This window comes from Triticum dicoccoides, chromosome 7A, assembly GCF_002162155.2.
Source record: "Triticum dicoccoides isolate Atlit2015 ecotype Zavitan chromosome 7A, WEW_v2.0, whole genome shotgun sequence".
In the NCBI taxonomy this organism is placed as follows: domain Eukaryota; kingdom Viridiplantae; phylum Streptophyta; class Magnoliopsida; order Poales; family Poaceae; genus Triticum; species Triticum dicoccoides.
The window spans coordinates 84,042,859-84,068,645 of record NC_041392.1 but is presented as its reverse complement, the minus strand read 5'-3'; the positions used below and the strand labels follow the sequence as shown (position 1 = coordinate 84,068,645).

The window sequence follows — 25,787 nt, the reverse complement described above, 5'->3', positions numbered from 1 at the left end:
CCGCCAAGTAATGTCTTTAGGCAAAATGGTAGATCCTACCGCAGGGTCGGGCGGTGACGGTGGTTCACCGTAACCAGTCATTTTCCCTCTTTGGAGGGTCGTTTTGAAGACCATGCCTTCCGTTGTGCTTTTTTGTAGTTGGGCGTGCTCAACATCTTTGGCGGTCGGGCTTTGTTGGGGCAAGGTGTGCTTCTTTCTCTTGCAAGACTCGTCATAGAAATCAAAGTAGCCTAGTCCTCAACATCTTTGGCAGATTGTTTGGCATCGGCCAACAACGATTTCACATGTTGCGTGCAGCGAGTGATCTTGGTTGGTTTTCCACGGTGAAGGAGTCGCGGAGTTGTAGCAGCACATAGCAACACAGTGGCGACGATGCTAAGCGATGGAGGTCGGGCTTTGTTGGTGCAAGGTGTGCTTCTTTCTTCCGCAGGACTTGTCATAGAAATCGGAGTAGCCTAGTCCCCGACATCTTTGGCAGAACTTTTGGCATAGCCAGACAAAGATTTCACATGTTGCGTGCAGCGAGTGCTCTTGGTTAGTTTCCCGCGGTGAAGGAGCCGCATGCTCGAGAAGTGATGATGATGACAGTTTGCTGGCAATCTCGACGGCGTTCCTCTCGTCGACGTTGTGTAGCCAGGTTGGACGGGTGCCCTGCGTCATGGGTGTGATGTGCCTGTTTTCGCATGTTTCCTATTAATTAAATGGGTAATTCTCTTCTTAATGACTCCCTTCGTTCCTTTTTTTTGCCTACATACAAATTTTCCATGGAAGTCTACTTGTCGGCTGTCGCGATCCTTTCCAACTCTCCCTCCCTTTCGTACCCGGCTGCACACCCGCAGTAACTCTCTCTCTCTCTCTCTCTCCCTCTCCCTCTCCCTCTCTCCGCTCCACGACTTTTCTATCTCTTCGTCTCCTCTCCCACCTCCAGCAATCCCATCTGCTCTTCCCCTTCACCCTCTCATACGTTTCGCTGCCGTCCCGCTCATCCCGCCTTCCCTTTGTCCTCCACATCCCACTTCCCCTTCTCCACGCCCTGCTCCTCATGGACGAAATCCATGCATGCTTGTGGGAGGAGAGCTTGGTCGGAGAGGACAACGGCATGCTCACGGACGGTGGCGGCCACTCAGAGGACTGCGCGCCAGCTGCGTGCTCACTGAAAATGGCGTTCACCGGGAGCACCGCATGCTCATTGAAGGCGGCGTCCACGCGATGGCTCGGCGGCGTCCACCCAGACCACAACGAGCTCCCAGAAGGCGGTGTGCACGCGCTCGACCACATCATGCTCCGGAAAGATGGCATGCACATGCTCACAGAGGGCGACATCCACTCCGACGACGGTGTGCTTGTGGAGGGTGGCATCCACCTTGACGACGGCGTGCTCACGGATGGCGTCGTCCACCTAGTGCTGGTCAACACGTCGAAACATGATCAACAGAGGAGATAAAAATTGGAAAAAGATCGACATGGAAAGAATCAATTCATAGCGCTGTCGCTCTCCTCGAATACGTACATAGAATTGGGGTTTAGGCTAGCCATTGCATGCATGTTCATGATGTGGGAGAGAAGAACAAGGAGAGTGAGGGGGGTTGTTCTGATCATGGTGTATGAATTTGTAGACATTAATTCTGAGTTTCAAAGACCATAGGGGTAAGCAAATTTTCGATGTGCTAAACTATGGCGGGCAGTTCTGTTTCGGAGGCAGCCCAATGCATGTAGCTCCCGCTTGCGCAGGGTCCGGGGAAGGGTCCGACCACTTGGGTCTATTGTACGCAGCCTTTCCCTACATTTCTGCAAGAGGCTGTTTCCAGGACTTGAACCCATGACCTCATGGTCACAAGGCAGCAGTTCAGTTTCGGAGGGAACTGGAAAATTTGAGCACAAAGTGTTTTGATCAAACCAAAAAAATTGGCTCCAATTCCACCAGTTTTCAGCGTCTCTTGGTATGCTTCCTTTCTCCTCATATGCGAACACCATGAAAAAGTGTAGCGTCATGGAACGGGCACCATGGAAGTGCAGAGTCATGGGACGGGGAGAGACAGATTCTGCGCATGCAGAGAGTTGCAGAGACGCATGCGGAGAGATGGAGAGAGAGGAGTACTACGTGCGCGCGAGTTTTGAGGCGTGGGGCAAGGAGAGCCAATCGTTTGCATGCACATCATAACTACTACATAGCAGTCATTTGTAACAAACCAGGGGCAAAATTCCAATTTTGGCAAAGAAATCCTCTCCTTGGTATGTGGGCTCTACCTTACACGCATAGAAAAAAAGGACAGGAGGGAGTAATAGATTGAGCCCTAAGGGCTCCAGTTTCAAAAATAAAAAATTGGCGTCACATGTTGCCACACATTGCATGAAAAGAATCTTGCCACAAGTGCGGCTGCAAACCAAACAAGGGGCTAACTCAGTCAAACTTGCCTAATTTGTGGTGTGGCAAGGTGTGGCAACTAAACTTCATGGCAATAAGTATAACAAAAAATCATTGAGAAACTGAAGATGGACTACAAAAACTATAATGGATCATAGTAATACCATTTTGAACCACAAGCTCAGCTGCTGCTTCTCTCAAGAAGCCAGAACTACCCCAATTCAAATAACCCAACAGTGCTGGATTATAGACTAAACATGGAAGAGTTATACTTTTTAAGCGAAAAATGAAAGAACTATATCAGCAATAAACTTAGGCTATTGCAGAGAATATTTGGCAACTGTTTTCGGCATGAAAAAACGGCAAACGGTTATATATTAATAGCATGCTAACCTTGATGGTAGTCAGTGTTTAGTGTTTACATAAATTGTACAGCTCAAAGGGATCACTGAACCAACAGAATGAAGACAGGAAAGGAAGGCAATTGTTAATTGACAGAGAAAGGCAAGATATGATACCTCTTCATGGCTGATAAAGCCAAAATAATCTCTTTTATCATCAAATTTATTAGCACTCGGTGCTAAAATGGATTTTTGCAAGCCAGCTTCATCTTGTCTCTTGTAAGAAGATTTTATTAATCGATTGGGACTACTAGAAACTTCATTCTTTTGGTATTCTGGCAGCTTTCTTGTTGTGCCTGTTGGTTGGATACCATAACCTTTCGTACCCCAAACTTCAAATCGGGAATCCTGGTGACATATCAATTCCTTGCCAATGACAGATGAAAACATTGAAAAATTTACATCGGGTCTACGCAAGGGTTTCTGGATGTTCTCAAAAACTGGAAATTTTAACCGAGTTGCTTCTGAGAAAAGGACAGGATCTCTGAGTCCATTGCCAGCAAACTCCACAATTTTTCTCAAAAGCCAATAACAGTTTGTTACCATGTGACTACTGTCAAGACAATTTGAATCCCCATATACTGCAATTCGCCCTTCGCCTGCTTCAAGCATACCAAGAATCGAGGAGAGCTGACATGAAGAAATCAATAAGCCTTGGATACCAAATCCGTATGACGATATTGTATTACCTCTACCAAATTATAAGACGTTTTTGTAGGCTAAACTAGCATACAAAAACGTCTGATATTTTGATACGGAGGGAGTATGATTTGAAATTTGAAAAAAAAAATTATTCATTGCAAGTAATAAACGATCGATCAAACTATTCTCATGGATAAAACTGTAAGTCCAAAACAAAATATAACTTCGCATCTACATGGAGAACGAACAGGCCAGCAGCACACTCACTAGCATTCTATTAATGGGATAGCTGCTTAAGCCACTACTGAACCATACCAAAGGGTCAAAGCGTCGCAATAAATTTTTTTTTACAGGACGCAATAAATATGTTACCTATCTGCTCTAACTGTATTTTTCTAAGAATTAGCTGTTATCATCTTCCTCGACGCCAACAATGGGGTGGCATAGAGCTGGGGACTAAGTAAGCGTATGGCAGACGGTTGCAAGAACCAGCCTGAGATGTAGCCTATTGTGTGTGTGTTGCCTATGGTTTTAATTGGACTTTTACTTTCTTTTGATGAAAAATCTCTGACATTGTTTTGCTTTCCTACTTAAGGAAAAGATGTGAAAGCCTTCATGTTCTCTACAAAAATCATCTTCAACGAAAACAACTTATATAGCTGGACATACAAAGAGATCAGCTGGAAGATAAATTTCAATAGGGAAAAACTCCAGGTTGATTCTAAAGCCACCTAACCCCCTGAATTTAAAGCTGTATATCCTACAACCAGAACTTCCAAAACCAAAGCGATAAACCCCTAATCCAGTGTTGGAAGCAGTTTTGACCCACTGGATGACAACTGGAAAATGATGTGGAAAATTTAAACAAAGACACCACCTCCTCTGCTGTCTTCTCAAGTGAGCGTCACTTGGCAATGGTGAACCAGAGTCAACTCCTGGCATGCCTGACATGACAAGACCACTATCTCTATCGCAAAATCACTCTTAGTCTCTTACACTTGTTTATCACATTTTATTACAGTAAATCAAACAATCTAAATACCTAGAGCTTATGTCTGGCCAACAAAGTGCTTTATGGAAGTTCAAGGGGCTACCGTACAAGTAATCATCATCCAATAGCTAGAAACTCGCAGATAAAACAATACTCCCTCCATCCGGAAATACTTGTCGGAGAAATGGATGTATCTAGATATATTATAGTTCTACATACATCCATTTTTATCCATTTCTGAGACAGGTAATTCTGGACTGAGGGAGTATGATATAAAAAGGAGTCCAACTAAACAGGCAATGGATGCTAACCTTGCTCTTCTCCTGGGACTGGGAGTTATGTGTATCTGGAGTTGAGCTATTCTGTGCAGTTTTGGGGTCTTCCTGGAGTTCAAAGCCATGCAAAAAACCTCCTGCTGGGAATTGCACTATATCAGTCCCAGAAGCATAGTGGGACTGCTCACCATTGATTGAGAAATCACCACTCAATATTTTGTCCCCAAAAGCAATGCCAAATGGGGCCAAAAGTTCATTAAGCGCAGGAATATTTGCACCACCAGTAAGCGGACTCCACCAACTGCGGGTATTTTCATCAAAGAATGTCATCTTCACCATGGTATCAACATGATACCATTCAGCAAAAACAGCAAGGCCGAGCCCCTTGTGTACAACATCATCCCTGAGTTTCTGAATCTCTTCACTGAAGTACTCGTCCTCAAGATCAACCATGAGCAGTGTACCATAATTGCTAGCGTCAAAGCAGGTAAGTGGTGACCCAAGGGTCTCAACATAGTATCCTGCATCTCTCAGCATGTTGAACAGTATGTGAAAATTTGTGTGCAAGTGGTCACCATGCCAATCAAGGATATCATTATTCACATTAAGTGAATCCCTCGGAACATATCCAGATGGGTACTTGATGTTATGAAATTGGTCCCACAGTATTCTTCTTGACCTAACAGGTGTTTGAACCACCCTGACCTTCAGGTAAAGAACACACGTACTACTCCGTGGGCTGCTTTCCCCCTCAGCAGCTGGGCTGTAAATCGACAGGGTAACATTGCCACTAATTATGCCTGAAAACTGAGAACCTTCGTCTTTAACTTGCATGTGCAGGGCAAGGTACCCTGTCCAAGGCCAGATGGTGTCCGAGTAGGTGAAGTGAACAGTGAGAAGATTGCCCACATCTTCAGATGGCTGCCATACAGGTGGATCCTTAACATAACCAATCACCCCCATCCCGTTAAGAATTGTAGCATTGAATACTACTGGCATGGCTCCAGCATACAAAGGTTGCCGACAAAAAGGCCAGAAGTAGGGACAGTCGGTGAAGTCAAGCATGTTAGGAAATACACTTGCTCGTGGTTGGTAATTTTTCAATATTTCATATGATTGCCATCTGGAAATGGATAGTAGAATAAATGAGCGTGACTTGAGCAACCAATGAAACAAAAGAGCAGGCAAGGATGACAGGATACATTGTCTGGTTTCTGAACCGTTGCACCTTACAACTGGAATGCATCTGAAATGTCCAACACACCATACACCTATGAAGAGATATGTAGAACAAAAGCAAGAAACTTACAGATCAGGCTTGCCTGCACCCTGCTCATATATATTCGGCCCCACAAGCTTAGAAGCACCCTCAACAAGGGCCTGTTTCATACTGGCAGGATTAAGGATGGATTTCCGCTTGTCTTCTGGTATAACACTAACAAGCAAGCATACTGCTCCAGCAACCACCGGGCTTGCAACACTTGTACCTGAAAGAGTCTTGCAGCCTGTGCTGGTCTTAGAACCCATTATGTCACGACTGTATGCGACAACATCAGGTTTTACACGGCCATATCTGCAGAATTGAAGACACAAATTCTGAGGATGCTATTTCTAAATGTGAGAAATGAAACGAGTGTAAGAGTAAAGTTGCTTAGCGCTGTCAAAAAAATCCAACACCACAAAACAATGAACATGCACCACCTTTCCAACATCCAATTATTTGCTTCAGTTTTTTATTTCAGTATCAATTACAAGCTAGCTATGACTAATAATGTATAGCAGTTAAGAGGTACAGAAAATAGTTTTCCTCGTCATATTAAAAAAACACAGATATGTCGCACTAACATCCCAAGCAAGAAATTTACACAAAAGCATTGTTTTTAAGGCGTCCTGCCTTGGAAGCTTAGGCGACGCTTAGGCGGTAAGGCGCCCTGGCAGCGCCTTACAAATATGCCTTAGGTCGCCTTAGGTGGCCTTACCGCCTTAAAAACAATGCACAGAAGGTACAAAAATTGAAAATTTTCACACTAAAACCGAAAGAGGTGTAATTATAACAGCATAAATACAGTCATCAGATTAGAACTTGACATGAACTAATTTCCCTTGACCCCAAAGAAGATATTATGTTTTAAGAGAAACTGCATCTCCCATCTTTCGTGTGCACTTTGGCCAAGTTTAGTAAGCAAAAATCTAGCAAAGACCTTTAACACAGAGAGGAAAATATGAGATACCCATAACCTACACCTTCAATATAATTTCAGGATAGTACAGATATAGCAAGCTCACAACTATGCTACAGCTTCTATAGGCTTCGCACACTGTTCTAATGCATTCCTAACCAATATTGGCTTTTTCAGGAGGGACAAAGCCCAGCAAAATTGCCTACGGAGATATTAGAAAATTAGTGACATACCAAGACAGTACACTATCAAGTTAAAAAATGTACCCATGGGGAAGTTCCCAGGTAGTCATGCCTCTAGAGGAAAATGAAGCTATGTGGTTATTGTAATCAATACCACCAACGCCGATGACATCGCTTTGGTCTGCTGGGTTATTTAATGTGCCATAGAGAGGACCATCATTTCCAATAGCTGATACCATAATAATGTTGTTTGCTGTGAGCTCCCAGACCTACAGAACAAATTTAGAAAGATTTCAAGACCCCGATAAAAAATTATTTAAGATCCCCAAAGTTTACTCATTAGCAGCAGAAAACATTTGTTAGCACTCGTAATTTGGACTGGTTCTTTTTTTACTCCAGTAAGCAGAGAAGTACGCAAAACTACACAATTAAGGGGAAATGCATTGAAACCAAAAATAAGAGAAGACAGCAACAGTTGGTGTTGCTCAAGTCAATGACCGCGAACATTCATAGAGGAGATTTGCCAAGGAATATAAACCCATAGTTGGTTAAAACTCGATAGCTACGAAAGTACATGTGTTCATGCTACGAAATTACTACAAAATCCTTCGTTCAGAGCAAGTCCTTAATTTGGTCAATAAGTGGGCCTTCTTCCCATTATTGGCAGGTCAATAAGCTCACCTATTTATCTACAACCCAAAAAAATACGATAATTAATTGACAAAGAAAGACAGGACTTCTGTAGCTATCAAGGATACTGCCAGTTACTAGTAGCCCATCACTAGAGAGCTATGAGTTACTATCATTACTTAGTAGCTGCAAGAGCTATCACATTTCAACGAATTGCAGTAAAAAAACAAAAGTCAATGTAATACTAATAAGTGAGAAGGCAAAAGAAAGAAATTGGAGTTCAGTGATCATAACCAAGTTCTACCTTTTCCACAAAGGGGAGATCCAGGTAATCAGGTCCGCCAATACTCAAATTCAATACATCCATACCAGTTGCCATCGCATAATTAAATGCATCCAAGAACCATGATGTGTAGGATATCTGCACTGCAAGGAAAAGGTAATTCTCAAAATCTTACCAGCACAAATTTTGGCATAATTAGTTGTATTTGCTTCAAATAAATAGTAAAAATTGCTCGCAGAATTTTCACAGATACTAGTAACATAGCATCTCAAGGTCTGGTGATTCTAAATTGTATTTTACATTTATAAAATGAAGACATGTTGAGAGCATTAAAACACTGTAAGACTCATGGTTTGTCTTTCCAAAAAGTTACAGTTCGGTTTCCTTAGTTTTGAGGACATTTGCAAATGCAAATACAAAGAAGATGGAAAGTAATTATGATGGTGCAAAAAGCTGGTGGATGCGCTTCATATATAGCAACCAAGTCCAGTACCTGAGCATCTGTGAATACTCGAAATGCATATATCTCAGTGTTTGGTGCAAATCCAGGACATTCTGGATCTTGACCAGCAATCACTCCAGCTACAAATGTTCCATGTCCAAGGTTGTCATTTAATGTGTCTTCATTTGTCCAATTTGTGCGCTCCTGCACAGTTATGCTATCTTAGAAAGACTTCACTTTTTGGGGGGAGTTTTATCTCATATGCAAGAAAATGGTGTAACTTTAATTTGTCCTGCACAGTTAATCAGGATAGCAAGCTCTAATTTCGTTTTCCATGTGAGATAATACAAGCATAGCAGTTTCCCCAAGGCATTGCCACCATAGTTTTGTGACGGGCAGACATGAATTAATGTTGCAACATCTCAGAAGAAGTACTTTTGTCAGGACAACAGTGTTAGGTAATAACAATAATAAGCTACGAAGCACCATACGGCCGGGTCCGGCGTACCCACGTCCAAGACGCGACAGATACGCCGGATACGTTGTGATACGCGTATTCCCACAATGTCGATTCTTTCAATTAAAAAAGAAAAGAAAAAAAACTATACGGACGTGGGACGTGGGATGATGGGAGCGCAGCCCGAGCCCAATAGAAGCCCGGTGCAAACCCTAACAGCAGCTCTCTATTCCCACAACCACAGGAGGACCAAGGCAAGCGATTGGATCTTTGCGACCGCACACGCACACTGCCGCCTGGAATCGCATCGCCACCATGTGGATTCACCTCGCTAACGCCTGGAGTCACCCATGTCGCCACCTCAAATCCTCTTTGCCGCCACCACCCGTCACCGGTAAGGTCCTCCCCAGTCCCCGCGTGCTTGCTGGGCAGCTGCTGGGTGCTGGCCGTTGGGTGCTCTGGCGCTGGGCTGCTGGGCTGATGATGTTGGTTGTATGCTGCTGACCTGCTGATGTTGCTGCTAGGGAGTGAAAAGAGGCACAGAGGCGACAAATGGGACAGTATTTTGATCTCATCTCATGCATTCAATTATTTTGTGTCTTTATTACATGACATTTTCTGAACGATAGATATAGTCGCTGTATCGCTGTATGACAGTTTCTAGAGATTGCCGTATCCCGTGTCACCAGATCCGTACCGCCGTATCCATGTCGCCGTGTCGGTGCTTCATAGCTCATAAGTGCATGTTAAGATATCGTGTGTGTTTTCAAGAGCAGAGACAAACTTCCACAAGCAAAATTGTTTGCCTAACTTCCTCCAGATTCATGTTTTCCTACCTCTTGTGCACATATACTGGACCAAAATCACCAGTGACAAAATTTACTCAATATCATACCTTAATATTGCGAAAATGTGGGTGATCTGCCCGAATACCAGTGTCAAAAATGGCCATTTTGACTTTCCTACCAGTGAAGCCTCTTTCCCATAGTTGTGCAGCTCCAAATAGAGATGTCACATGTGGTCTCTGTCAAAGGACACGTGTTACGGTACTAAAAAACATGACAACAAGCAGGCTGCATGAAAATTCACAAAATCTGAGGTGTCTAGATGATACAATCCACTGTTTAGAACGTCGCTCTGGCGTTGCAACATAGTGCCATAGCATCATGCTAGTTGGAAGCCGTTCTAGCTTTAAGCATAAACTGCATAGCACGTTCATTTTCAGTTCCAGTTTATATATAAAAGGCTAATGTTCTGGAGTCCTTTTACAAAAGACGAAAACAATAAGGTTAACATTCTGGACCAATTTTAGCAACTATAGAAGTACTCCCTCCGTCCCAAAATATAAGAACATCTTTAACACTAGCATAGTGTAAAAAACGTTCTTATATTCTGGGACAGAGGGAGTACAAATGAAAAATCTAGTCCTATACAATTGTTTCCACAAGAAGTTGACATTAAGAACATAAATGATGTTGAAAATGGCCTTCAATTCCACTGAATGTGACTGGTCTAATCCTTTTCCGAGCTGGCGATCTTTATGTACCCCGGTCCGGTTGCAAGCTACTACTAATAATTATCAAACAAATGATCATGCATAGATGTTTCCACCATGGGCAGCACTGTGCCAAGAGAAATGTACCCGCATTTGAAGCTTCCGCCTCGGACCACCAGAAGAGGAACTAGCATTATTGCTGGGAACCGCGTCGTCGTCACCGCCGCGTCCCTCCTCCTCGAACGACATGGCGGTGAACCGCTTGCCCCGCCGCTGCGGCCGATCCGCCGAGAGGGCGGCCCGCGAGTGGCTGGCGTCGGGGTGCACGTCCCGGACGCGGCCGAGCGCGCGGACGGCCGCGAAGACGGCGTCCCGGTGCGCGTCGCGGATTTCGAGCACGGCGAAGTCGGTCGGGTGCGCGGCCGCGGGGTTCCGCCGCTCCACCCACCGCCACGGCCCGGCCTCGCGGGGGAGGCCGCCCTCCAGGTACTCCCGGTGGTCGTCGGCGGGGCGGTACTCGAGGAACCGCACCACGTACCTGCTGGCTAGGGTTTCCTCCCCGCCCCGGGCCGGGGGGTCGGAGGAGGGGAGGAGGGCGCGGAGCGCGAGGAGGAGCAGCAGCGGGAGGAAGGCCGCGTACGCGGCCCTCCTCTTCTCGGCCGCCATCGCGGGCGGCGGCATCGGCGCGATTCGCCGGAGATCGGCGGCCCCCGCGCGGTGGCTCGCCGGAAATGAGCGATGGGTGGGTCGACAGGACAAGCAGAGAGCACGAGGCGCTGCGGGTGTTACGATGACGGGGCCGCACCGCACGGATGCCCACCACACTGACCGGTGGGAGCACAAGCAGCATTTTTTTTTTAGAGAAGGCGGCTTTTTTCTTGGAGTGGAGCGTCGCTCGGTGAGTCATTCGGCTGCCGGATCCAGTGATCCTTATCCAGGCCCACTGGAATCGGGGCCCAAGGCCACGAGACCGGGCCGGCCCACGCTCGCTCCTGGCTTGCCCGCCCGCCCGTCCCGTGAGTGTGGTGCGTCGGTTGGCTTTGCTGGTGGTGCGATTAGTCCCACCTCGCTCGCGGACGGGGGTGGCGGGGGGCGAGATGGGTATAAGAGGGGGCCGTGGGCGGACGGGAGAGGGCATCTTTGCGCTTGGGGCAATGACGCAGCTAGTGAGGTTATACCGAGGCGCGTCAATTGCTGGTTGAAAACTATTTCCAAACCCCCTCTTTGGCCCTCATGGGCCACTGAGAATTTCTGGAAGGGCTCCCTCTCTTCGGAGAGGGGAAAGCCCTACAAATCTAATTCAAAATTGGGCCTAATTTTGTTCTTGAGCCTGTAGAACTAAACCAAAATCTGGCCTGCATTTGAGCTTTGTTCTATTTGCCTTCATTTCCTCCTGGTCTGCAACTTTTGCTCTTATGACTTTGATCTCTTTGTTTGGTACCTTCAACATTTTGCATCCAAAGAAACTAATGCAGTGGAACTTTGAAGCCAAACTCACACACATTTTCTAACCAATAGATAGTACTGCAAAATAAATTGGGATCATTCTCATGTAACATACCCAACCTGCTTGAGCTTTGATACTCATGCAACATCCGATATTAGAGTTACTGACTTTATTATTTTCATTATATAATACATGAACAAGCTATGTGGTACATCATCATATATGTTTGATTTTAGATGTCTACTGCGTAACCGTGACCAACCCCTACTCTATTTCCTTCTCTATAAGGCCATGCTCCATGGTCATTTTCCTTCAACGCGGCCAGCATGCTTGAACGAGCAATCAACTATAGCTCATCCTTGACATTGTCAGCGGCAGCTACTGTTTCAATGTTAGGAGTTTGGAGCTTCTCCTTAATTTCGACGTCCGAAATCTGCAGCTTCTCCTTGAGGAATCTCGCCATGTCTTTCAGGCTTAATTTCTTTGAAAGTTTGATCTGCATTTCCAAAAGGAGAGCAATAATATATCACTAACACATGGCGAAGGGTAACTTATGGCGTCTTTGCATTTGTTTCAGCAGACGTACCGGGTTGGTCTTGTCTTCAGCAGGATAAAGCAAGAGTGTGGGGTAATTGTTTACCTGTAAGAAACCATGGGGAAACTGTAAGCTAAAGTTATACCTTTGATGGGTCATAACGGGTTATTAGATTAATTCATTCAGCAGAATGGCAAAAGGCTATGCTTCCAGGTTCCAGCATTCAAATGCAAAGGAGCTAGAAACCTTCAGATCTCTTTCAACAAATTTAACTTTAATAAACATCCTAGTTATCACCCATTCATTTATGCCACTTATTAAGCTTTTCTTCCTTATATAGCTGTTAGCCAGTCATAAGTGGCAGCAATTCCACCAGAACCTCATCTTAAACATATAGGAAGTCATTTTTCTGCTTATTCTTTATCCACAGAACTATCTTTGAAAGTCCATGCATGGCAACATTTGCAGTGAACAACAACTGTGTTTTTTTTTTGCGGGAAACAACAAACAAACTCCACATCAATATTTTACATTCACAGTAAACAACAAACAAACTCACCCTCATGTATGTCAATATTCATGTGTTATGCACACATTGTTATGGGCTTAGTTATAAATTTCATGGATGTAACTATGCACGGTCCAAAGCTTATAAATTCATAAAAACAGTTATTACTTTTTAGAGCAATCTAATTTAAAGTTTCACAAATTGTCTAAAAAACACTTAGTGTGGTAATTCAATGGACATAATTCCAACAATAGTTAATTAAATCAGCAATCCAACAGATAACATGAACGTATCGAAAGTAATCTCTTTCATATGATTTTCTTTTCTCAAGGCACTTATATAGTAACTAATAGCACATAATCCCAATACTTCAATGAGAACTACCACCTCTGTATCAAAATATAAGACTCTTTTGTAGACTAGTTTAGCCTACAAAAACGTCTTATATTTTGCTACATAGGTAAGTATAATTTAATGGATGGCATGACTGTGGTACAAGGTTGAAAGTATTTGATCTCTATGTTGTGGGCATATGTGATGGTACAGCAAAAGGATCGAATTACCTGCAATTTTGGATGTTCATTCACCGAAGCATCAATGCGTGCAAATTTAAGATTGTCCAAACCACTGAAATGCTTGGCCAACTTCTCAATGTTTTTACTGATGGCTTCACAGTCAACACACCAAGGTGCATGAGCCTATGGTTTTCAATGTAAAAAGGGGTGTGAGATCTTGGATAGAAATAAAAATAGTTTGAAAAATGATGAATTGTGAGTATTGGAGTATACAAAATTACAGATAAATAACTATGAGTAAGATCAAATACCTCGAGGAGAATATTGTGAGGGCTTTGCAGGACAGAAGAATCAAATGTACGTCCAACAACCTTTTCAACAAGTCCCTTCTGCAAAATGGTGGGTGGGGGTCAAAGGCTAAGTAGACATGCCAGGAAACTAATTACAAAATCTTCACAGCATTCCCTATATGTTAACAGATCTTATTAAGAGCAAAAACTAAGTATGCATGTCAGGAGTAACAAGTTCATATGTTGCTCACATCTTAACATGAGTTGTATTTCAGTTAGACTGCTTAGGGACTTTGAATCCTGACACATTAACTTGCAAGATTCAAAACTTGACAAAATTAAAGCTTACTTCTTGTGGTACTGGTTCTGAGCGGAAGTATGGAGGCAGTGTACCATCCAAAAGGCTTAAGGAGAACTCCTGTTATTCAGTGCATGGTCTAATTAATCAATTTGCCTCAAGTAACATACCATAAAATCAAATAAACAACGCATTACCTTTAGGTTCTTCGCGTTAATATCTGCCTCCAACACATATTTAGTACCTTTGCTCGTATCAAATGCTGTAACCTGGTAAACTTTATAGTTTTAGCAACAGGCAATATCATTAAACGATACGGAAACAACTCCCACCATAATGCACACATGTGCACACTTGCATCTACTGGAAAAAGATAAATAATATGGAAACATCACTCCAGAATGAGATTCATAATACTATGAACGTACAGTAGGTTTATCTCCTTCAAGGCCATAAAGAGTCAGGAATGGTTTTGCAAGGTTTTCTTCAGCAGTGTCCACATATATAAACATTATCTGCAGTGCCAGAGAGAAAAGTGTTTTAGTCATTTGCATGATATGACGAAAATGGACAGAGCAGAGGGCAGCTATCTATTTATATCAAAACTGCACACCTTTGTCTTAAATCCTCTGGCCACCTCTTGAACAATAGATTCAAGATCTTCAAAATCATAAGCCTCTGCGAAGGTGAAGACCTAGAACGAATTTGCATAAAACTAAATCAAATTAACCATGTAAAAGACCAAGAGTATATTTATAATTTCCTACAATCACTTTACAGTTATAAGGCTTATTACATAGTTCAATCCACTAGGGAAGAATGTGATGTATATCCAAGGTGCCCTTGTTAATATTTAGAAAGGCTGGGAGTACTAACCTGCAACTTAATTGGGCTTGAATAGACTTTAGCTGAGTTTAAATCAGTGAATACAGTAATTAGTGGGAACTTGTTAAGCTCCACAAACTGCAATATCTCCTTTTCTTCAAATGCTCCATCTGGAAAATGGAATTACATGAGTTATTGGACAAATCATAAATTTATGACTGTTACACTTACAATAACTATATTGTAGACCAAATGGATAAGCATGAGCAACTGCCATTGAAGGTTAACCCAGCATTATCTTTCTTTTTGATAGCATTTTCAATAATGAGTAAGGATTCCAATTAATAAGTTACTCATCAAATCATGGAATGAAAGGCCAGAATGCAAATAAGGAAAAAATGGAGCATCTGCATATTAGATACTTACCAAACTTTTCGAACTTCTCTGGTTCGCTTTTCACAAGGCCCAGGAATTGTTCTTCGGATGCAATCCCTGGAAAAAGAATCTTGGCCACATTCCTATCATTGGTCTCTACAAATTGCACTTCGTTTTCAGCAGTCGCTGCCTTCATAAATTCTTCATGGTCGGTTCCCTGTCAAAAATGGATATGAATAAACAAAGTTCAACAAAATTGAGCAAATGTATAACGTCATTCACAAGTTTTTATCCAGAGAGCAAAACCATAACCTGCAAATTAAACATCTGCATCAAGCATTTCGCATACCTCGTAATTCTTGAATAAGCCGAGAGCAAATGTCTGGCCCTTCTTAAGAAGTTCCTCAGCTGAATCCTTCGACTCAATCCTAATTACTGGCGTGCCGGTCTTCTTTCTAACCCAAGTAACTATCGCGTCCCTGTCAACAGGAGAGACAAAAGCCTTATTAGTCAATTCGTCGAGCAGATCAAAGGCAGCTGAGCAGCCAGCCTGCTCACTTGGTGTGGAGGCCGGTGTAGGCGTGCTCGGTGCCGTTGACGAAGAGGAGCACGGAGGGGAAGCCGTTGACCCCGACGGTGGAGGCGGCCTTGGGGAACCGCTCCCCGTCGAGCTTGGCGAAGGCGACGGCGCTCCCCATGGCGCGCAGCGCCGCGGCGGCCTCGGCGAAGCGCGGCATGAGCTTGGCGCTGCGCTCGCACCAGGGCGCGTAGCCGAGGAGCAGCAGCTCCGGGTGGTCCCGCACGGCGCGCGCCGCGTTGTCGTTGTCGAGCACCAGCACCATGGACTGCGTCCGCCGCACCGCCTCCGCGCCCCCGCCACCGCCCGGCGGCGCCGCATCCTCCTCCTCCTCGTCCACGGCCAGCAGCGCCTCCAGCACCTCCGAGTCGTCCACCTCGTCCAGATCGAGCTTCGCCGCCGCCGCGGACACCGCGAGCAGCGCGGCGAGGAGCGCCGCCGCCGCCAGGAGCCGCGTCGCCCTCATCGCGCTCCTCCTCCGAGATCTAGGAGAGGGAATCCCGCGCGCGCGCACGACGAAGCCACGAGGAGGGGAGAGGAGATCAGAATGCGTGTGGAGATGGAAGGGGCCGCGGCGTGCTATTACTAGTGGTGAGGTGCTAATGGCGACTGGCGAGGGAGCTCGAGTGTTCAAACGGCAATGACGAGCGCACGCCGCTGCGGCCGCGGCGGTCACGGGCAGGCGTGGATGAGGCTGGCGGGTGGGGCCATGTCGACGGCGGGGCCGACTGGCAGTGGGGGCGGCCGGCGAGCGGGGACGTGTCGGCGAGACGGGACGGGAGCACATGGGGTTGGGATCGCGACCGCGTGATTGGTGGTTAAGCTAAGCTAAGCCGGTGGAGCTGCATCTGCATGTGATCGGCCAAGGAAGGTCAGCTCTCCTTGGCTTCTCTAACGAGGTCAAAGGCCTTTTTTTGTCCGGATCAAAGATAATTGGAGGGGTTTTGCTGGATTCAAATTCAATAGAAATATTTCTTCGCAATTGCTATTCATCAGTTAACTGGAAACAAAAAGTTATATTTCAATCGATTTGGAGGGAGGGATAGAGCGGTGCGGCCCCAAGCTCGAGCCGACGAGGGTGAGCCAAGATATCGCCGGAGGAGGGGGCGAAAGCGGTCGGCTGGTATGGGTGGGTTGGGGGGAAGGGGTCGAGTTTTTACTTCTTCAACCGGGCATAAACCCCTTTCCGTTACAAGCCATAATGGAAATACAATTTATTCAGATCGAGCAAGATATTACCGAAAGCGAGAAAGGGGATAAGTCAGTTCAAATTACTATAAGTAAACCCACTATACGTGCTCGCAATCGACACACACATCATGGGATGAAAACCTGATTGCACAACAAAAACTAACCTACCGGAGATAAGGTAAACCTCACGGTGTTCAGACTATAGCATAGCCAAAAGACAACATCAAACGTCCAGCGCAAACAAGAGCCTTCAAGCAGAAACACACGCAGCGGGAACAACTCCAATAGCATACGAAGAACTATTACCCGTGTTTAGCCTCAGTGCCCTCCCGGATCGCTGCACATTTCCTCATCATGTTGGTAGCATTGCTCCGGAGCAGCGTAGCTCCATACCTCAGCGAATGAAAGTGTGTTTTTTCTAAATGGAATTTTGGCGTGATGACGACATGGTTAGTGAAACTAATGACGATTGCTAAGATGTATATCAGGTTGTCGGTTGTCACACCCTAGGGCGAACGGGGATCGACGACGGCGAGCAGAGTAGGGAAGGGGAGCAAAGCAAGAGAGATGTGATAACCCACAAGTATATGAGATCGCAACAGTTTTCGAGGGTAGAGTATTCGACCCAAATTTATTGATTCGACACAAGGGGAGCCAAAGAATATTCTCAAGTATTAGCAGTTGAGTTGTCAATTCAACCACACCTGATAACTTAATATCTGCAATAAAATATTTAGTAGCAAAGTAGTATGGAAGTAACGGTAACGGTAGCAAAAGTAATATTTTTGGGTTTTGTAGTAATTATAATAGTAGCAACGGAAAAGTAAAAAAGCGGAGAACAATATGTGAAAAGCTCGTAGGCATTGGATCGGTGACAGAGAATTATGCCGGATGCGGTTTATCATGTAACAGTCATAACATAGGGTGACACAGAACTAGCTCCAATTCATCAATGTAATGTAGGCATGTATTCCGAATATAGTCATACGTGCTTATGGAAAAGAACTTGCATGACATTTTTTGTCCTACCCTCCCGTGGCAACGGGGTCCTAATGGAAACTAAGGGATATTAAGGCCTCCTTTTAATAGAGAACCAGAACAAAGAATTAGCACTTAGTGAATACATGAACTCCTCAAACTATGGTCATCACCGGGAGTGGTCCCGACTATCGGTGTCAAAACCGGCGGATCTCGGGTAGGGGGTCCCGAACTGTGCGTCTAGGCCGGATGGTAACAGGAGACGGGGGACACTTTGTTTTACCCAGGTTCGGGCCCTCTTGATGGAGGTAATACCCTACTCCTGCTTGATTAATATTGATGATATGGGTAGTACAAGAGTAGATCTACCACGAGATCAAGGAGGCTAAACCCTAGAAGCTAGCCTATGGTATGATTGTTGTGTATGGAGTTGATTGCCTACGGACTACAACCCTCCGGTTTATATAGACACCGGATAGGGTTAGGGTTACACAGAGTCGGTTACAATGGTAGAAGATCTTGAATATCCACATCGCCAAGCTTGCCTTCCACGCCAAGGAAAGTCCCATCCGGACACGGGATGAAGTCTTCAACCTTGTATCTTCATAGTCCAGGAGTCCGGCCGAAGGTATAGTCCGGCTACCCGAACACCCCCTAATCCAGGACTCCCTCAGTAGCCCCCGAACCAGGCTTCAATGACGATGAGTCCGGCGCGCAGATTGTTCGGCATTGCAAGGCGGGTTCCTCTCCAAATCTTTGTGTACCTGTAGGAATAATGTCCGATTTTTGTAATGTAGTCCTCCTTGGCTTCCATGCACAATAATGGTCGTCTTCCACGTGTTCAAACAAATGCGAAAAGCCGGGGCGTTTTTACATCCACACCCCTAGTTGTATAAACGAGCCGCCTATTTAACGGGATGGGGATTTAGGTCCAAACCACATCTTCTCCTTTCCGCGAGTTATCATCAGAGTGCTTCCAGCAAAGGTCCATTCCAACATGGCCAGCCGTCGCAGCTCCTCCCCTCGCCCCTCCGGTCCCAAACCCGGGGACTGGGAGAGTTGCACCATCCCGCATAGCAAGTTAGCGTCACTTCAGGCCCAGAGATTCCTCCCTCAGGCATGCATGGTCCCAGTCCGAGCCGGTCTCGCCACCTATAATGGCGGAAAACAAGCGGAGAACACCCCCAATCCTTCTAAGGGAGAGCGGGTGTGCCTCGTCCCCTATCTAATAAGGGGACTGGGATTTCCAATTCACCCATTTCTCCGCGGGCTTCTGGAGTTCTACGGCCTCCAGCTGCACAATCTCACGCCTGCCTCCGTATTGCACATTGCGGGTTTCGTCGCCCTTTGCGAGCTATTTTTAGGCGTTGAGGCTCATTTCGCGCTGTGGAAGAGGTTATTCTGCCTGGTGCCCTGTTCTGAAAAGGGGTCTATATATCAAGTGGGCGGAGCCGAAGTATGGCGCATCGCCGGGACCGGATACCTATCCGGAACCCCAAAGAAGGCGTCCGAGGACTGGCCTTCGGAATGGTTTTACATAGATGACGTCCCGCTACCGGACCCTATCCGGGTCGGTCTCCCTGAGTTCAGTAGTGCTCCATTGAAGAAACACTTGAGCTGGCGTCCGCGGAGCTCTCAGAGAGAAAGTGACAGAGACGTCCTTTATCTGATGGGTCGGATAAGACTATTGGCTCATTCCGGACTAACCATGATTGGAGTCATGGCCGCATGCATTATGCGGGGGGTGCAGCCGCTTCAATATAGAGGCCACCCCATGTGGGATTTCAACGGGGAGGATGAGGCCACACGTTACGGTCGTAAGGGGCCGGACTCGGCCGCCGCCTTAGTAAAGATCTTATCCTCTTTGTATAAGGGAGAAAAGGAAGAATTCCTCCGCGTCAATCCGCAGGCCGGATTCAGTATGTACGATCCTCCAAGTTGGATAAGTGAACAATTGCACTTGCCCGTTTGTTTTGTACTCCCATGGTTAGATAGGTAGTCTAACGACTTCAATGCAGGAACTGCGACAGGAGGTAAAGGACATAAGCAGCCGCCCTCCACAGCCCGAGGACCCAGAATGGTCCCTCAATCCGGACTCCGAAGAGGATCCGGACATATCGGTGGATCTTATCGACGGGGTGTTCCATCAGCTAAGCAAGGACAATACCTTGGTAGCCATCATGGCTGATTACCCAGGGTTAATTCCGGCCTCCCAGGTGACAGAAACCGGAGTCTCATTCCCTCGAGAGAGATTGTACCCTCGCGTATTCCGGCGTTTCTGATGACAACCGTGTTTTGCAGGGGAGTTTTCTGAGGCAGGAGGCCGAACCTGCGGCGGCTAGCCAACGAGGGGCCGCAGGGCCCCGTGGGGCAAAAAGGAATGAAGTCCGGACTAAGATGTCGGCGCAAAGGTATAGCGCACCCTCTGTTTCCCTGGTGTTATTCTGTCAGGACATATTAACGTTCATGCTATCTTCAAAACGAAGAGACCTCGCCGGACTATATCCGGAGAGGTTGCCAATCGCGCCTCCACCAGCCAGGCTCCAACGTCTGGCCAGGAAGCGGAGGCGAGTGCAAGGCGCGTACCAGACGCTCCTCCGACAAAGGAGGAGGGCAGGCTGTCTGCCACCAATTCTGAAATGGAGAGTGCCATGAACCACAGGCGTCGCCGGACAGTTCTACGCGATGCTTGTTTCTCCCAAGAGGCTTTAGATGCCTTTAATTCGGGAGATGCGTACCTCCGTGCCGCTCAAAATGGTTTAGCCAGAGCCACGGAGCAGTATGTAAAAGACATACGGGTAAGAATTTTTTGTCAAATATATATATACCAGGAGCCCCCGAGACTTGAAACAGTTAGAGCAACTGATTTAAGGATCTTCTAATATGCAGGTTCTTACAGAGAAGAATACTGTACTGTCCCAGGAGCTAGAAAAGTGCAAGGCCCAACTAGAGGCCGCACTAGCCGCAGCAGGGGAGCCCAAAGAGACCCCCTCAGGTAAGATACACTTTGAAAGATTAGTATTGTGCGGTGTGGGTGCAAATCTGACAAATCATATTGCAGATGGCGCCGGACTCGATCCGGACAAGCAACAACTCTTACACCAGCTAAAGGCCGGTGAGAGTATGTTGACAAGGGTGAGGCGAGAGAAGAATGATCTTCAGGATGCCAACACCAAGCTGGACGTCGAACTTAAAGATGTTCGTGGCCAGCTGTCGGACTCCACGAAGGAGAATCAGCGGCTTCGACGCGGCATTTTTAGTAAGTGCTTGAACGAACTTTGAAAAAAGAGTTCTGCGAGGAAGTCGATTAACAGAGTAATGTCTGTAGGTATGCTCACAGGTCGTCCTGAAGAGGAGATGCCCGGTTCTACGGGTGACCTTCTTCCCGAACTCACACAATTGCATGAGCGAATTCGGCAGGCGATGCGAGGTGTTTCCCAAGCCTTATGGCCTGCCCACTCTGTGCCCGAGGGCCTTGGAGAGCTTGCGGAGAAGCTGAAGGGAGCTCGGCGGCGCTTCCGGTTGTGGAAGATATCGGCCTGCCGACAAGGCGCTAGGGAAGCCTGGGCCATGGTGAAGACCCGTTTTACGAAGTCTGACCCGAACCACATGGCCGAGGTCGGACCAGTGGGGCCTGACAGGAAGGAGATCCCTGTGAGCTTAGTATACGGCCAAGTAGAGTTGGCCGCGAAGTATTCCCAGCAGGACTGTAAATTAGACAGCCTGTTAGATGGTATAGAAGAGGAATACAATCAGTCAGAATGACTATGTAATTTTGAAATGACATGTGTAATGCCTTCTAGCCGGATTGTAGATCGTTTGTCGTTGTCGACCTTTTCGCTTCAACCTCAGGACCTGACGGTCCGGAGTGTGTCTGAATACCATAGCGGTTATATAAGAACCGTGGTATGCGTGGAGACCAGGCATAGGGGTCATTAGTGCTTTATCAAACAAGTGCCCAACTAGTTATGTTATATTACATGGTTAGTAAGAAACATCTTCCAGAGAGAATAGTTCCGTTAGGGGTTCCTTTCGCTGGGAGGCATGCCCTAAAGTGCATGTCCGGACTGCGTAAAAAGACGTAGAAAAAAGCATCTGGGGGCGCATATAAAAAAGAAAAAGATCATCTTTTGTCTCACCGACCGAATATTCCCTTAAGAACGCTAGCTTTCGGCTTCACCCAGTCTGAGGTACACATCCGGCTGACCCGGCAGTAACAATCGCAGAGGTGCTCCCTTTACCACCTAGCCGAACAATTGGGAACGTAGGGGTAAGCACAGGAGCCAGGCAACCCAGCTTGGCCAAAACTTAAGTCATATCGATGCATATAATGGTGAAGAAAAAGGTACATGCGGAAGTTTGATGCATGTGTTGGGTGTGAAGCCCGTATAAATAAGCTTCTGTTAAAGAAGCCCCCAGGTTTAATGAGCGCGAGTGGCGCGTCACTAGGTAAGCCTTTAAGGGCTATATAAAAAAAGAAAAGAGGGAAAGGAGAGAAATGTAAGACAAAAAAATGCAAAAAATGGACAGAGGAAGGAGACGAACACAGAGTCCGGCGCTAGGCATAGAATCTTCAGAGACGGGTGGCGTTCCACGGGTTCGGCTCGAGTCGGTTATCCGACGCATCTCACAGGCGGTACGCCCCGCCAGTCAGGACTTGGTCGATTATGAATGGACCTTCCCACTTGGGCTTGATTTTGTCCTTTTTCTTATCCGGCAGGCGTAGAACTAGTTCGCCAACATTGTAATTTTTGGCCCGTACTTCTCTGCTTTGATATCTTCTGGCCTGCTTCTGATAAAATGCGGAACGGGCTTTTGCCACGTCACGCTCCTCCTCCAGGGCGTCCAAGTTGTCCTGCCGATCGAGCTCGGCTTCTCTTTCTTCGTACATGCGCACTCTAGGTGAGTCATGAATTATGTCGCAGGGCAGAACTGCCTCTGCGCCGTACACCATAAAAAATGGTGTGTATCCGGTGGTGCGATTTGGTGTGGTCCGCAGCCCCCATAGCACGGAGTCGAGCTCCTCTACCCAGTGTGTGTTAGATTCCTTGAGGGACCGCACCAGTCTGGGTTTAATGCCGCTCATTATAAGACCATTTGCACGTTCGACCTGGCCGTTGGTTTGTGGGTGATAGACGGAAGCATAATCGAGCTTGATGCCCATGTTTTTGCACCAGAGTTTTACCTCGGCGGCGGTAAAGTTTGTACCGTTATCGGTTATGATGCTGTGGGGGACGCCATAACGGTGTACAACCCTGGATATGAAGTCTATCACAGGTCCGGATTCGGCCGTTTTAACAGGCTTGGCTTCTATCCATTTGGTGAATTTGTCCACCATGACCAGTAAGTATTTTTTCCTATCGGTCCCACCTTTAAGGGGTCCGACCATGTCAAGCCCCCAGACCGCAAAAGGCCAGGTGATGGGTATAGTTTGGAGTGCGGTGGGTGGCATATGGCTTTGGTTGGCAAAAAGTTGGCAACCAGCGCATCGTTGGACTAAGTCCTGAGCGTCTGCCTGGGCCGTCGGCCAATAAAAGCCTGTACGGAAAGCCTTGCTAACAAAGGACCGAGCAGCGGCGTGGTGACCATCGAGTCCGTCATGAATTTCAGCCAGAAGGTTCCGCCCTTCCTCTTCGGAGATGCACCTTTGAAGGACTCCGGTAGTGCTTTTTCTTGTAAAGCTCTCCCTCATGGACTCTATAGGCTTTAGATCGCCGCACTATGCAGCGGGCCTCGTTTTGGTCCTCCGGGAGTTCCTGCCTAGTAAGGTAGGCTAGGAATGGTTCTGTCCACGGGGCGATAACCGCCATTATTACGTGGGCTGAAGGTGTAATTTCATTGGCAGAGCCTCCAATTGTGTCAGATTGTTCGGCGTCGAGTGGTGCGGCTGGGTCCGGGCTGTTATTTGCGTGTTCCCCCTCCCATACTATGGATGGCTTGAACAATCTTTCCAAAAAGATGTTGGGGGGGGGACTGCATCGCGTTTTGCTCTGATGCGTGCCAGGACGTCCGCTGCTTGATTGTTTTCTCGGGCTATATGGTGAAACTCCAAACCTTCGAACCGAGCTGACATTTTTAGGACGGTGTTGCGGTAAGCTGCCATTTTTGGGTCCTTGGCGTTGAAGTCTCCATTTATTTGGGATATTGCGAGGTTTGAATCCCCACGTACCTCTAGGCGCTGGATACCCATGGATACTGCTATCCGGAGACCATGTAGGAGGGCCTCATATTCGGCTGCATTGTTGGAATCCGTGTACATGATCTAGAGCACATATTGGACTGTGTCTCCTGTGGGGGACATCAGGACGACGCCAGCCCCCAGTCCGGCCAACATTTTGGAGCCGTCGAAGTGCATAATCCAGTTTGAATATGTGTCGTACTCTTTAGGGAGTTCGGCCTCCGTCCATTCTGCGACGAAGTCGGCCAAAACTTGCGATTTGATAGCTCGCCGTGGCTTATAGGTTATATCAAACGGGAGAAGCTCGATGGCCCATTTTGCAATCCGGCCCGTTGCATCGCGGTTGTTGATAATATCGTTGAGTGGTACTTCCGAGCCTACTGTTATGGAACACTCTTGAAAGTAGTGTCGTAGCTTCCGGGATGCCATGAATACCGCGTATGCAATCTTTTGATAATGCGGGTACCGTGATTTGCATGGAGTGAGGACAGTGGACACGTAGTAGACCGGCCTTTGAAGGGGGAATTTGTGTCCATCCGTTTTCCGCTCGACAACTAGCACTGCGCTGACAACTTGATGTGTTGCTGCAATGTACAATAGCATTGGTTCACCAGTGTTCGGCGCGGCCAGGACTGGGTTTGTTGCCAATATGGTTTTTATTTCCTCAAGTCCGGCCGTGGCGGCATCCGTCCACTTGAAGTGTTCGGTGCGCCAAAGGAGGCGATAAAGGGGTAGTGCCTTTTCTCCCAAGCGGGAGATGAAGCGGCTTAAAGCCGCCACGCATCCGGTTAATTTTTGTATTTGTTTAAGGTCCTTTGGGACGTCCAATTGTGACAAAGCTCGGATCTTGGCTAGGTTTGCTTCAATTCCTCTACCGGATACAATGAAGCCCAAGAGCTTTCCGGCTGGAACGCCGAAGACGCATTTTTCTGGGTTGAGCTTGATGTCATATTTTCGGAGGTTATCGAATGTAAGCCTCAAGTCATTTACTAGGGATTCGACATGTCTTGATTTGACGACCACATCATCCACATACGCTTCCACTGTCTTGCCGATCTGGTTTGCCAGACATGTCTGGATCATGCGCTGATATGTTGCGCCGGCGTTTTTCAGCCCGAAGGGCATTGTGTTGAAGCAGAATGGGCGGTATGGTGTGATGAATGCTGTTGCAGCTTGGTCTAATTCTGCCATCTTGATTTGATGGTAACCGGAGTATGCGTCGAGGAAACACAACGAGTCGTGTCCTGCGGTGGCATCGATAATTTGATCGATACGGGGAGGGGGAAGGGATCCTTTGAGCAAGCCTTGTTAAGGTCTTTAAAATCGACACACAGGCGCCAGGATTTGTCCTTCTTTGGTACCATCACCAGGTTTGCTAGCCAGTCCAGATGTTTTATATCTCTGATGAATCCGGCCTCTAATAGCTTGGCTAGCTCCTCTCCCATAGCGTGTCTCTTGGGTTCGGAAAAACGCCGAAGGGCTTGTTTGACAGGTTTAAATCCTTTTAGGATATTTAAGCTGTGTTCGGCCAGCCTACGTGGGATCCCTGGCATGTCTGAAGGGTGCCAGGCGAAGATGTCCCAGTTCTCTTGTAGGAACTCTCGCAGTGTGGCGTCTGCATCAGGGTTCGGTCGTGCCCCGATGGAAGCTGTTTTATTGGGGTCCGTTGGATGGACCTGGAATTTGACTATTTCGTCGGCTGGCTTGAAGGATGTGGATTTGGATCT

General features: G+C 46.8%; 2 protein-coding genes and 1 non-coding gene across 3 annotated transcripts in view; 1 reads left to right on the top strand and 2 right to left on the bottom strand.

Annotated features, from left to right (window-relative positions):
* The window catches only part of LOC119328603 (subtilisin-like protease SBT6.1), a 14,505-nt gene extending 3,366 nt beyond the window's left edge, over positions 1 to 11,139 (bottom strand). Inside the window, exons 1-8 of the mRNA XM_037601591.1 lie at positions 10,491 to 11,139; positions 9,744 to 9,872; positions 8,443 to 8,595; positions 7,971 to 8,087; positions 7,121 to 7,305; positions 5,984 to 6,247; positions 4,711 to 5,797; positions 2,884 to 3,396 (exon numbers count right to left, since the gene is read on the bottom strand). Of these exons, the coding sequence (XP_037457488.1) occupies positions 2,884 to 3,396; positions 4,711 to 5,797; positions 5,984 to 6,247; positions 7,121 to 7,305; positions 7,971 to 8,087; positions 8,443 to 8,595; positions 9,744 to 9,872; positions 10,491 to 11,024 (2,982 nt within the window). The 5' untranslated portion in view covers positions 11,025 to 11,139. The remainder of the gene's footprint in view (positions 1 to 2,883; positions 3,397 to 4,710; positions 5,798 to 5,983; positions 6,248 to 7,120; positions 7,306 to 7,970; positions 8,088 to 8,442; positions 8,596 to 9,743; positions 9,873 to 10,490) is intronic.
* Positions 11,140 to 11,479: 340 nt separating this feature from the next.
* On the top strand, positions 11,480 to 11,630 carry LOC119334803. The gene has a single exon (XR_005161563.1). It is a non-coding gene; the product is annotated as a U4 spliceosomal RNA (small nuclear RNA).
* A 232-nt stretch (positions 11,631 to 11,862) lies between these two features.
* On the bottom strand, positions 11,863 to 16,345 carry LOC119330213 (protein disulfide isomerase-like 1-5). The gene is made up of 12 exons (XM_037603331.1): positions 15,695 to 16,345; positions 15,486 to 15,615; positions 15,188 to 15,353; positions 14,813 to 14,931; positions 14,550 to 14,630; positions 14,365 to 14,451; positions 14,134 to 14,205; positions 13,988 to 14,056; positions 13,660 to 13,737; positions 13,397 to 13,531; positions 12,377 to 12,430; positions 11,863 to 12,286 (listed from the first exon to the last, which is right to left on the bottom strand). The coding sequence occupies exons 1-12, from the start codon at positions 16,177 to 16,179 to the stop codon at positions 12,137 to 12,139; spliced, it is 1,626 nt and encodes a 541-aa protein (XP_037459228.1). The 5' UTR covers positions 16,180 to 16,345; the 3' UTR covers positions 11,863 to 12,136.
* Between the last annotated feature and the right edge of the window lie 9,442 nt (positions 16,346 to 25,787).